The sequence below is a fragment of the Musa acuminata genome, chromosome BXJ1-11 (genome assembly GCF_036884655.1).
Source record: "Musa acuminata AAA Group cultivar baxijiao chromosome BXJ1-11, Cavendish_Baxijiao_AAA, whole genome shotgun sequence".
In the NCBI taxonomy this organism is placed as follows: domain Eukaryota; kingdom Viridiplantae; phylum Streptophyta; class Magnoliopsida; order Zingiberales; family Musaceae; genus Musa; species Musa acuminata.
In genome coordinates, this window is record NC_088337.1 from 30,862,753 (window position 1) to 30,875,330 (window position 12,578).

At 39.3% G+C, this 12,578-nt stretch overlaps 2 protein-coding genes and 1 non-coding gene across 6 annotated transcripts; 2 read left to right on the forward strand and 1 right to left on the reverse strand.

The window, feature by feature from the left end:
- Window positions 1-201: 201 nt before the first annotated feature.
- LOC135597846 (U4 spliceosomal RNA) lies at window positions 202-358 on the forward strand. Its single transcript, XR_010481438.1, has one exon. It is a non-coding gene; the product is annotated as a U4 spliceosomal RNA (small nuclear RNA).
- LOC135597636 (uncharacterized) lies at window positions 217-5,192 on the forward strand. Of its 3 annotated transcripts, none has more exons than XR_010481342.1 (9): window positions 217-350; window positions 429-820; window positions 885-986; window positions 1,057-1,149; window positions 1,244-1,351; window positions 1,566-1,639; window positions 3,068-3,188; window positions 3,290-3,343; window positions 3,540-3,624. XR_010481342.1 is itself a non-coding variant. In XM_065090876.1 (9 exons), exons 2-8 carry the CDS (start codon window positions 759-761, stop codon window positions 3,623-3,625), a joined length of 579 nt encoding a protein of 192 aa, XP_064946948.1. In that variant the 5' UTR covers window positions 217-350; window positions 429-758; the 3' UTR covers window positions 3,626-3,656; window positions 4,326-5,192. The 3 variants fall into 3 exon arrangements, 2 of the variants coding, with proteins under 2 accessions (XP_064946948.1, XP_064946947.1); XM_065090876.1 differs by lacking the exon at window positions 3,068-3,188 and adding an exon at window positions 4,326-5,192 and having other exon boundaries at window positions 3,540-3,656; XM_065090875.1 differs by lacking the exon at window positions 3,068-3,188 and adding an exon at window positions 4,326-5,192 and having other exon boundaries at window positions 3,540-3,647.
- A 1,000-nt stretch (window positions 5,193-6,192) lies between these two features.
- Window positions 6,193-12,082, reverse strand: LOC135597637 (uncharacterized). 2 transcript variants are annotated; one of them, XM_065090877.1, is made up of 13 exons: window positions 11,602-12,041; window positions 11,420-11,480; window positions 10,133-10,239; window positions 9,195-9,263; window positions 9,032-9,086; window positions 8,860-8,907; window positions 8,570-8,727; window positions 8,195-8,433; window positions 7,851-7,941; window positions 7,643-7,771; window positions 7,361-7,514; window positions 6,654-6,748; window positions 6,193-6,553 (listed from the first exon to the last, which is right to left on the reverse strand). In XM_065090877.1, exons 1-13 carry the CDS (start codon window positions 11,902-11,904, stop codon window positions 6,371-6,373), a joined length of 1,692 nt encoding a protein of 563 aa, XP_064946949.1. In that variant the 5' UTR covers window positions 11,905-12,041; the 3' UTR covers window positions 6,193-6,370. The 2 variants fall into 2 exon arrangements, 1 of the variants encoding a protein (XP_064946949.1); XR_010481343.1 differs by lacking the exon at window positions 6,193-6,553 and having other exon boundaries at window positions 7,361-7,444; window positions 11,602-12,082.
- Between the last annotated feature and the right edge of the window lie 496 nt (window positions 12,083-12,578).

The window sequence follows — 12,578 nt, forward strand, 5'->3', positions numbered from 1 at the left end:
ACCCCCCAAATCTACCATATTATCAGACGCTCGATCAAATCTCCAGACTCGAATCGTCATTTTTTTTAATTAAATAAACAAGTTATTCAATTCAAAAGCCACGACAGAGCGACTGGGATGCTTTAGTCCCACATCGACAGGCACGGAAGCATGAGAGGAGGCACGCACTTGATAAGGAGGCGCTCGTCAGATGCCAAACTCATCTTTGCGCTTGGGGCAATGACGCAGCTAGTGAGGTTATAACCGAGGCGCGTCAATTGCTGGTTGAAAACTATTTCCAAACCCCCTCTTTGGCCGGGGTTTGACCCTGCGCCATCGAGAATTTCTGGAAGGGCTCCCTCTAACCCAGGGTAAAGCCCTACAATCCTCAATTCTAAAATACTTCTAATGAGTGCAGTCTCTCTGTAGCTTCATTGATTGTGCTGCAGAGACGGTTTTCTTGGTCTAAGCTAGAGGTTCATCTGCCGGTGGTGTTACTGTGGGCCAAAACGGTGGTGGGTCTTCTTCATAGGAGGCCGGATAGTCTTCCATAAACTCTCCAACTTGCTCTCCTGTGTTAGCTGAAACAGGGAACGCCGGTGCCCCCGTCAACCATTTACTTTCCAAAGTTCCGATCTCATTATATGGTAATGTGCATTCATCTCTCTTGACGGAGCGAGCGCGAAGCGTCGGGTCTTACGTCGAACCGGCGCAGCTTTGGTCGCCTCCCCCCCGAGAGCCTCGCATCTCTCATTTCGAAGCCCCAGAAATCGTCACTCATGTCTTCTTCTTGCTTCTTGCGCTCGTACCTTCGTCTCCGCCTCTTCTCGCTCCTCAGGAGGTAGATGATACGATCGATTGCTGTTTCTACGCTTATGACCTTTAATCAAACACCTTCCTTGCAGGAGTGGACCGACGACGGCTGCTGTCCATCCTTTCGCACCTCACCGGTCTGCGCGCCCGCATGTGCCATATGCCGCCCTGCGTCAGCGGCCAATTCTGTTTCGGTGCGGTCGATTTTGATTGCAGCATGCTATTGCCGCCTCTTCTCTAATCTTTGACGTGCGTTGTATATAGATATTATGTTTGCATCGTTGAAGTAGCTGCAGAGCCGATATCAGTGCCCTTCACAGTCATCCATGAGCGCCGTCAGCGATCGATTCTTTTGAGGTGATGCGGACAAACGGGCCGTTTTTAGTCCAAAATGTTATTGCCTTCTCTTTTCTCTGACATGCGTTGTGTATGGGTTGTATAATTGCATTAGGTCAATGTCATCGAACGCGAATGCTGAAGAAGCTGTAATGCCGAGATCAGTGGCCGTCACCGTCGCCCATGAACTCCTTACAGCTGGACATCGTTACCTTGATGTCAGGTTGGGCCTTTTTGTGCCAATGATGATATTGTTCTTGCAAAGTGTGTAAAAACAAATCTTTTGTTGGATTCCTTGCTTGGATTTTGAGTCTAATATGGTGCTCGAGTAACAATGTCGTACTAGCCAGCAGGACACTGTGCTAACTCATTTTCCATAAGTCAGAAAATTTTGACTAGTCTACTGAATATCTTTTCTAAATTGAATGGGTTTGTAGGACTGTGAAGGAGTTCAGTGGTGGGCATGCTGTTGGAGCTGTAAACATTCCTTACATGTTGGAGTCTGTCTCTGGTAATGCATAATTATTTTCAGGTTTTGATCCTCTTGATTAATGCATGGGTCATGTTCTGTTCATTTTTTGGTTATTAAGTGAAACTTTGTAGCTAATTTTCCCCTACTTCAGAATGTATGTCATTTGTGATGTGGGAATTTAGAAGTATATTGCTAATGATGAGTCACTAAGTTTTCCAATGGTCAATAACTAAATTCATCATATTCACATTACCTGTTGTTTGCATCCATCACAAACTAATCACTACATGCTGTCTTTTTATGTGCTCACTTACCTATTAGTATTTTGGAATTGGAACTTCTGAATCTTCCAGGCATTTTCTGGTCTATTGTGTGAGTCAAAGAGCTATTTTGTCCTCAAGACCGAGGACATCTTACCATGGATATGTAGCTTTCTTTTAGCCTAATATTGTTTTTTATTCTCTATGTGACCTATAGGTGATGCTAAAATGCTAGTCCCTTTTTGAACTTCTAGCTGGTGGTAGTCGCTCAATCTAATCCACTGAATGTATCACAAATCACATGAGTGATTATTAGAATTTCAATTTATTGCTTGTTTTCCTGTTGTTTTAATATATGTTTGTTACAAGTATTCTCATGACTGATCTGCTTAAGTATTTTAAACATTTATGATAGTCCTTTCTTGACTCCTATATATGATACACAAAGTCTGAACCTATTGATGCAAAAATTATATGACAATATTAGAAAGATCATCCTAGTAGTTGATGGCCACATCAGATAATAAGTAACAATCATGACTTCATCGTCAAGTGTGAAGATCACAAAAATACCTATATTCTTAGAATCTTTGTTCCTGCAATATCTTAACCACAGAAGTTGGAGTTGCAGCACAATTTAGATTGAGGCCCAAGTGAATAGATCAGGTAATGTTGGCACTTTCATTGGAAACTTCAAATTTAATAGATGCAGGTTCACGTCTGTTTCAATTAAAATTCACAAAGTCACAAAAAGGTTTTTAACATGGCACGTTAAGCAGTTGATTTTGCTTGAAAGGAACATCTCCCAGCTGAAACTGTAGCCTTTTGCTGGACTCGTTGAAGTTTTTTGTGATTTTGTCTACTACCATAAATCTTACGAGCTAGACTTTTATATCCTTGGACCAATCTGTTAGTTGATCTCTATGTTTACTAACAAAAAGACTTGTAGTTTCCTATATTATCATTACCTTGTTCTTAAAATTAACATTGTTGGTGAACCATTCTATCATTATTTTTTGATTCCTACATATTCATGAGACCAGCTTCTTGTTTATTGCACTGGGAGCCAAATTCAAATTTTAATCTCGATTAGGAAATATAGCAAACTCTTTTATCAGTTTTACTTTGCTTGTAAGTCTTAATTTCTTATAGGTTATCGTCTTTCTTATTAAATAATAGTTGATTCATTATTTGTTCAATTCTTTAGTTGAAAGCTTGGGATTCTTCTCCACTTTGAACCATAAAAGCACTTGTTAGAAGTGCCACTTCCAACAGAGTAGAAAGTGTGTTCGAGGATTTATTGTAGTAGCATGATGGACATAATCATTGTATGTTATTCAAAACCTCAAGTTCCTTCAGATATTAGAGTTCAATTTTCTCTCAAACTTCTATTCTTCAAGTCTGGATAAATTCTTCTCCTTTCTAACAGGGTTGTTTAAGCAGAAAACGGTCACTGGTGGCTGCATCAGAGCTTTCAAATGCTGTAAGTAGTTCATGATGTGCTTTTGAATCTATATGACGAACTCGACCTAGTTCTGTTGTTGGATGTACAAATTAGAAGAGTATGTCAGATGGGCTTATATTTGTGCACAAACTTCCAGTTGATATTTAATTGAAAAGCATTAACTCTATGTCTAAATAAAACATAGATTAAGTCATATAGCTTTCCTTTCCTGCAGGGTTTTACTGGCATCACAGATGTTGCAGGTGGTTTTTCAGCATGGGTGGAGAATGGACTTCCGACAGAGTAGAAATAGCCTGTTAGACAATCCACATGCTTTCTTTAGGTCTGAATGGTACTCTTTTCCTTTCTGATCCAGTGTTGTTTGGTAGCATCGCAAAGGCGAGCAGGGTAATAAATGAGGTCTAGCCAGTGATGATTAAACAAAGATGAACAAATAAATGCGTATATGTGAAAAATTCATCATCATCAAATTCATTCAAGCTTGTAAATGTGCCAAGCACCCTCATCAACTGTTAGATCGATTGTTTTGGATCAACCTAAAGAAAATGCTTTATTCTTTAGATGTATTTGTTGTGCTTGTTATAGTTGTTTGGATTGTTTTAAGATTCTGCATGATTGACAAGTTCACTATGCTCAGTTACATGTTGGTAATCTTGTAATGTTTCAGAAGTTGATGCTCTCTGGTGTCTTAGTATTCAATCATATCAATCTCATTTACTTCTTTTGGTTATTGTATTCAATCATATCATATGCAACAAGTTGATACTCTCTGGTGTATTAGTATCTGATGGTTGATCACATTAGATGGTTGCTTTATGTTATAGAAAATGGAAGGAAAACAATATATCGATATGGGAATCTTTTGCCGACTACCTTTACATGCTTCAATGCCATGCTTTGATGTTTACCTGCTTTTATTTGTGTTCACTTGATCCTCTTCAACCACTTCTTGTGATCTGTTTCTTGCATGACATAAGAATTTGATAGTTTTCTCGTACAGAAATTTGGATGGCATAAGACCTCCTGCAGCAAGTCGAGGAGGAGGCGTTGATCTCTGGAGCTGCAGCTTTCACTTTGGCTGATAACCAGTAAAGCTTCCTACAATAACCATGAGGATAGATGAGGTTACATTTGGAGAAGAAGAAGAAGAAACTAAGCAGTTGTAGCAGCAACTCGCTCGAGTGGAAGAAAGCTGAAGGGATGAAAGAGTACTAAGATATTGGCACGGCTCAATCAGAGAACAAAGCATGAGGACTTTGCATTGCCTGAGTAGTGCATGCACTCTGAGTGAGCCGGGCCGACATCATAGTAACTATCTCAAGGTGATGTTATCCTCATCCATTGTTACTGCACAAGCATGCCTTCTCTTCTGTCCCTACAGGGAGAGCTGGAAGAAGAAAAAGGAGGAAGTTTCTCTTCTCTGCAGAGAAGATGGAAGCTTGAGACATGGAGAGCATGCAGAGGAAGAGAGAGAGAAGGAGAGGGGGGCGAGAGGTGGTGGAGGAAAGGACTCATGCGTCGGAATTTAAGGAGGTTGAAGGGGTGGGGGTGGCATTTAAGTCTCCCGACAACCCGAGGAGGAAGACAGGCTGCAGCATTAATAGTAAACCTCTCTCTCTCTCTCTCTCTCTCTCTCTCTCTCTCTCTCTAATATATGCATCCAAATGGTACATGAAGTTCTCACTTCAACAGCTTTTGAGATTTAGCTTCTTCAGAAACCAAGTGCTGCCGTCTGATCAGCGAAGGCCACTACAAATACAAATATTATGGTGAAAATGAGAGACGAAGAGCATGTAATGATGTTGATGCTACTGAATGATGAAATTAAAATTGATGCCATTACCTCGTGCATTAATTACTTCGAATTTATACGAATGCACGTATAGTTCATTAGCTTTATTTAACCTGCTAAAACATCTTAACATGTTGGAATGTGGTGCAGTCGACATACAAGTCATAGCTCTGACATATGTGGCAATGAAGAACTTTCAGTACAATCCTTTATGATGCATGTGAAGTGAATGACTCATTGATGTCAATCCTAAGTTTGCCAACCTCATTCATTGTGACTCATGGAGGAAATCCCATATATATATATATATATATATATATATATATATATATATATATATATATATATATACAGAGAGAGAGAGAGAGAGAGAGAGAGAGAGAGAGAGAGCACATCTTCTGTATCACATTGTGTTGGATGTGTGCAGATGATTAGAAGGATTGGAGTACCTGTGGGAGGAAGAAAGATGAAATATCAAACTGTAATAAACGCATGTTTCTAACTCTCGACAGGAAATAGTAGAGGAGCAGAAAACAAAGGTTTGGAATGGCAGCGGATGGAGTAGATACGGCATGGCGATTGGAAGAGGAATAAATGAGGGGGAATCTTTGTCTGACGCACCACGCTGTCGTACACACTGAGATGAGAGAGAGAGAGAGAGAGAGAGAGAGAGACTGGGCAGCTCAGTGTCGCTTGTGATCTGTTTGACTCGGAGAAATTAAAGTCCAACTACTACGATTGTCCCTATCTGCTGCAATAATGAAACAGACAGACATCTCAGTGAAGATGAAGACCTCGACTACATGCACAATACGATTACTACGAATCGTCACCGGTTCTTATTCCGATTTTGATCGATTCGATTTCCGATACAAAACGAACTATGATCACCTTAAAGTGACATCAATTTGATCTAACTAATGTCGGGAAATAAAAATCTTCACTGATTTATGCATCCACAACAGTGTGTTGTGTATCAATACACAAATTTCATCAATCTTCACTCTTAATTACCACCAATACTGTGGCTTCAGAATGATCTCTCTACACAACCTTCTGGTGTACTGCAATCACATACAATAAAAATGGTGCACTATATTTTCTCGACTGTTGTGGCTTTTCAGTGTGATTTCTGAGGTACAAGACATGGTCCAAGACATGTCATAACAACCAATAATATGTTCTTTCCTAGTATCTTTTCTAACTTGTAGAATCTTAAGCAGTAAATATTCTCGAGTTCTTGATACTTACTACTAGAGAAAGATATCAAATGAGGGACTCTGGGTCCTTATCTCATTCACTCTTCGGTTGAGGCTACGTAGTGTTTCGATGTGAGGTTCATCCTCCTCGACTGCTATTATCTTGGCAAATTCTCCCTCCCCAAGATAGTCCACCGCTCTGTTTGCGGCTTCTAATCCGGTCACATATGCTTTCTCCTGCCATTGAGCCACCGGATGGTCATGTCGTTTCGATTTTCATTTTGTCTTTGTTTTCTCAATGTATTTTTCTCTTCTCACAGTAAGTTACAACATTTACCTTCGACCATGATCCATGTCGGGTGACTATCCAGTCTCCAGCCATAAACAAGTTTGGAAACGTAGTCGAGCCACGCAGCATGTGCTTGTAGGAACCTGCATATCAGTTTGGCTTAAATGGGTTGCTCTAATGATCTAACAGAAATGAAAAAAACAAAAACAGAAACACAATAGCAATAACATTTATGGGTTGAAAGACTCGGAGGTGGTAAACTTGACCTGCTGGGATAAAAATATGTGTCGTATGGGGCGTGAACAATTCTCTTAGTTCTGATTATCTCATTGCTATATAAACAGATAAGGCAGGTTCGAAAAGAAAAGTTACAAAGAAACACTCGATTGGAGTTGCCAGACATTAGATGTCAATAATATCAAAAATAAGTTTCATCAGACATTCGATGTCTTACAAGAATACTCAAAACTTATCAGAGTATTAATGACAAGTTATTAATTAACAGTATCTTCAATAATTGCTGACACCGCTAAAACATGTCATGGCAACACTCCTCATAGAACTCATAGAACAAAGCGAGTAGTGGAGCATATTAAGGAAGAGGAATTTGTCATAACCTGAATTGCTACTTAGAGGACCTGAAAGGGTAGAGTATGGCTATTGGTACAGTATCTTGCAGCATTTTTATCCTTCCAGAGTACAGCATAGACAATATGCATCACAAAAATTCCAGAATTTTGGTATCACAACAGTACCTGGAAAGAAGTGAGTAGCAGATTTGGCATGTCTGACTACATTTTGCTGCATCACAATGGCTTCTTTAAATTCTTGCACACAACCTGAAAGATATGCCACCACTTTTTTAACAATTTGTTCATCTTTTAATGGCAACAGCTGGTTGGCATAATACTGCAGTGAACAAAACAAGCAGAGGTAAAATTTTTGGAAATTCAAGAACTCCAAATATTTAGAAATAGCAGTTAGGTTATTGCATTCTCACTGCCAACCAAAGATGATATTTGCAATTTGGAACTCACAATTTCAGCCTCCAAAACTGTTGCCAGTTCATCTTGATATTCATCATATATTGAGTTCAAATCAAAGAAAGTCCAGCTGATTGAATCATCAGATCCAAAGCAAATGTTGACTGCATTTGGAACTTTGACCTAGTAACTATTGAATCAGTGCATCTTCAAAATTCAAATATATATGCTAAATTAGAAACAAATAGGCATCATTGTTCACCTTCCTATCGAACCATAATTTAACAGAGATCACATCGATGGCAGCCAGGTTAAGAACACTTAGGAATTCCTGCCGTGATTGCAGCACAGGACTACATGAAAATAAACAGTCAAGAAAAGAAAGGAACGATGACTGCCATTTTGCTTTTGATAGACCATTATGCAACGAAGAGTATAATTGTGCTGGAATTTAAAATGCTGACATTGAAGGTTCAAAATACCACAGAGATTTGCTTACATGATAACACAGGACAACCACTAACTAAATGATAAGAAACCCAACAATCATTCTTTTTTCCTTTTTCTCCCTATTGTCTGGTGATGACATGGTAATATCTTCCGTACCTGCTCAGAATAGTGGACTGGATAGTGGAGATACCAACTGCTAGGACAAATGCATCAGCCTTATATACTTCTTGTCCGCATACTAGTCCAGAGATGCAACCAGTATCTTCATTTATGATAAAATCCGTCACCCTTTTGTTTTCCCAAAACTTTAAGCCATTTAATCTCATTGACTCGAGCCATGGCAACAAAATTTTTTCTTCAACAGCTCCACGGCACCATGCAGCGTCAAAATTTTTCTGTACAAGGGAAAAGAGTATAAGATCTCTCAGAATCTTGTACGAGATTGTCATGAAAGATCTCACTTGTCGAGGCAATAATAACTTATGTACACTGTAGAAAGAAAACCTTGACATTTTCTTGACATAAATTCACCTGATGAGAAAGAATGTAGTAATAAAGCATTCCTAAGGTTGCAGCTGCACTACATTGCTCTGCAGGAGCAAACAAGCCAGCATGAAGGAATGGCTCGAAAACCTCCTGGAAGAGCCTTTCTGAGCACCCATATTGTTTACAAAGTTCCCTTGAAGTCACTGTCATTTAAAATTCCTTGATCAAACTCTAGAACGTTTGATCCTCGGTACTTCATCAGATATTAACAAAAAAATTCTCATAGCACAATTTGTAGCTCTCTATGTCACATGGGATATAGATGTTTCCCTCACTTGTGTCATATCTTCTCCAAGCAGTATCAGTGTTGTCAAAGTCAATAACTGCATCGTGAAGAAAACATTAGATGGTTGATAATCGTCAATGATGAAAACAAAAGCATAACACCAATTCTGTCCTTTATGACAAGATCGACCTTCATTAAAACGTATAGGACTCAATAAGTACCTGCAGATATAAGAGGAACTGAAGTTAATCGGTCCACCAAGGGAAGATTAAGAAACTGTATAAATATAAAAGTCAGTTTTAACAAGGAGATTATCAATAAAAAGATCTACATTGGTAATATTACTAGATCCCAGCAGCAAACTTGAGCTTATTCAAGGCATACTTCTGGGTATAATAGGGCTCCAAAGGGAGTTGGTAGCCAAGGAAGATCTTGAAATACAGGAAATTTGACCTGCATATTGGTGATCACAGACAAAGCTGTTGAATAAGTATTAACTCCAGCACTATCTAATTGAAAACACATTCTATAAAATCAAACCTACTTGTCTAACATGCCAACGTGAGAGTATATAATACTTGTTCACAGTAATGATATAGGTATACTAATAGGAAAATATCATATTCATAATAAATGGTCAGATAATGTATGTGCAAAGGCATCAAGATATGTTCATCTTGATCAATAGTGACATAGGTGAAAATAATATGGCATAAAATAAGTCACGCTTTATATTGGTAAATAGCAAAAATATATATTGTCATTGAAACAAAAGCTAGAGTTTCAATTGCTAAGTAAACTGAATGAGTCAAGATGTTATACTTGAGAAGATTTGATAATATGGTTTGATGTTCTGGTCAAAAGGATGAAATCATACTAGTCGGTATTAGGAAAAAACTACAACTGGTATTCACACCAATATTCTGAAGAACAAATTTGGGAATATGCTAAAAAATCTCCAAATAATACAAGGATTCTTTCTCAAAACTGGGTGTTTAACCAGATATCAGATATCATTCCATAGCAGTAATGTTACACAAAGGTCCTCACTACTATAAGTTATTCTAATAAAAAATCAAGGACCTTAAATGTCTGAGGACTTCCCTGACTAATAAAGAGGGACATAATATGTGTAACCAGAAATGATGAACTAAAATATAAATATCACATTAAGTTTAGTTTCTGTTTAACGAGTTCAGAGTTTGAGAAGACAAAAGAACACTAGAGACTTCTAAATGCAACTCAAAAATAAATGAGACAAAAGGAACATGTTGACTCCAACAGATTTGGCATTATTAAGGTAGTACATGACTAAAGAGTACCTCCATGCCTGCTGGGGAGTAAAGGGCAGAACTCATCCAATTGGTAAAACACTGGATTCCTAGTTCATCGATAACAGAGAATATGTTACGGTATGGACGCCAAAATCCTGCATGTTGGCATGTCAGTTTTCTCTTAAGATAAGTGAAAAATCAACAAAAAATGTAAATATTGTATGCCTTTCATTTAGAAGGAAGGTATCTGGGATTGTAAAAGTTGGATATCACTGAACACAATATATTCCATGATAATTTGATAGAAACTAATTATTTTACAGTATACCGGCAACAACCAGCTGCCAGCAAAAATTGCTTAAGATGCTAGGTGAGCTGTCGAATCAAGCAAGAGAGACTGAAAGAGAATGAATAAAAATAGCACTAGAAAATAGACGCAGAATCTCTTCTTAAAAAAAAAAATGCTGTATTTGTTAAAAGTAGAAATATAAAATGCATGGGTGAAGTAGAAAGTAGAAACCATCATCATTCAACAATCTTACCAATAAACATGGGTCCAGTTAATAACATAACTCAGATAGGATGGAGAAGGCTCCATGGAAGTTGTGACAGATTCTGTATGATCAGTTGTTACTCTAGTGGACAAGCTAATGTTGGTGCAACTTGAGGTCAAGGCAAGTCTAATCAAGATAGGATCAATAGGAATTGACCATAAAACACGAATTCAAGGATTTTAATGTTGGGTGAAGCAACCAAGACTATCTTGGCTTGGATCAGTAGAACTCATGGGATTGATGTGGCATGAGTACTATCCCAATCAATGCATATTAATCTCATTTGGAAGTGCTGCAGGCACATCCTTGACATAATACAGGATACCACACTAATACCCAGGTTGGCTAGCACAAAACAGTTGATGCCTCTCCAGATTAGCATTTTTTGGATGAAAGTGTACAAGGATTATACCCAGGGTAACTAGTCGGTCGACAAGAACATTCAAGGATTATACCTATCCTTGAGCTCCCTCGCTAATTCGAAGTGCACAAGATATAAACACCAGTAAGCTATATCTTTGTGGATAGCCCTTAAGATCCAAAAATTTGTGCACATGTGTTCTTAATCCATTCTGTCAGTCCTTGCAAATAAGAGATATATTCGGAAATATATCTATCTTTACGCCATTACATATGAGATGATTTTTTTTGACAGAAAAGACGCACCTCAGAGTTTGCAGATAGAGTAACACAATTATACAAGATGGAATTGGATGGATGGAACGATTGGAAAGAAGCGGCTACGTTTTCGTGAAACGTGAAGCATCAAGGCAAAGCGTACCTCTGATGCCGATTTCTTCAGCGGGGCCGCTTCCGGATTCGAGGAGGGTGACATCAAATCCCTGGCGCCAAGAAACGAAGAGAAGTGACGCCAAAATAAGATCCAACACAAAGAAGTCCTCGTGGCTTCTTCTTGAGGTCCCACGGAGAAGAACCCGCTGGAGGGAAGGAGTAAGTACGGACCTGCTTGCAGAGGTGGTGAGCGGAGGCGAGGCCGGCCCAGCCGGCGCCGACGACCACCACCTTCTTCCGGCTGTCGGCGTGCGGAGCGGGGCCGGAGGAGGGGGCGGAAACCTCAGCTCGAGTGCGGCGGTAGCCGTGCCTTGGCCTCGGGACGGGGGCCAGACAGCGAGCAGCCGTGAAGACAGTAGAACCAGAGGCCCACATATCGCTCGACGCTCGCTCCCTCTCGCTTCTACCGCCCTCTCGGTCTTCGTTCGAACTCATTGGTCTCTGTCTCTCTTCGTTTATGGGCATCGAGCCCATTCGAGCGACCGGTGGCGACGACCCTACCACGTCGAACGATGATACGATTTTGAATGAACGGGTGTCGATGCGACACGTAGAAGCAAATCATCGATGGAGCACCCGCATATCGAAACAGAATGTGTTCGGTAATTTTAGTGTTCTTTATATATTTATGCGCGCACTAAATGATCTCAGTTACCAAAAACTTGGAAGTTTAGCTGAAACCTTATACTATCTAATGGTGTTAGAGAGCTTTGTTTGTGTACAAAAGGATACGCTCACGTTGAACTCATTCATTGCATTTAGACTAACAGTGCTTTCTGAGCTTGTAGTCATAGGAAGGGTTGCCATTAGTACCTGCATTGAAGTCCGCCACCTTCATTTCCTTTTCTTCCAGTTGGTGCTTATTTGCTGTCATTACAACATACGATCTTCACATAATAATTCTATATTTCACTTGCTTTCGCAGAAATCATATTGCCTTGTGGTCTAAACATATTACTGTCTCACACACACACACACAAAGATATATACATATATATAGATAAAAAAGAGAGAACATAATCGATGAATAGAACTAAATAACGTATTTGATCACAAGACCTACGGAATCAAATTGAAGAAGAAAAGGAATTATGATAGAATGGTGTATTCCTATTAAAAGAACAGGCAAAGAGGAGGGGAGAGAGAGA

Coding starts and splice junctions, on each gene's coding strand:
- LOC135597636 (XM_065090876.1), top strand. CDS start 759: ATGTCTTCTTCTTGCTTCTTGCGCTCGTACCTTCGTCTCCGCCTCTTC. Junction 821..884: donor CTCTTCTCGCTCCTCAGGAG/GTAGATGATACG, acceptor CCTTCCTTGCAG/GAGTGGACCGACGACGGCTG. Junction 3,344..3,539: donor CATCAGAGCTTTCAAATGCT/GTAAGTAGTTCA, acceptor CCTTTCCTGCAG/GGTTTTACTGGCATCACAGA.
- LOC135597637 (XM_065090877.1), bottom strand. CDS start 11,904: ATGGGCTCGATGCCCATAAACGAAGAGAGACAGAGACCAATGAGTTCG. Junction 8,434..8,569: donor ACTACATTCTTTCTCATCAG/GTGAATTTATGT, acceptor TCCCTTGTACAG/AAAAATTTTGACGCTGCATG. Junction 7,515..7,642: donor CAGTTTTGGAGGCTGAAATT/GTGAGTTCCAAA, acceptor TGTTCACTGCAG/TATTATGCCAACCAGCTGTT.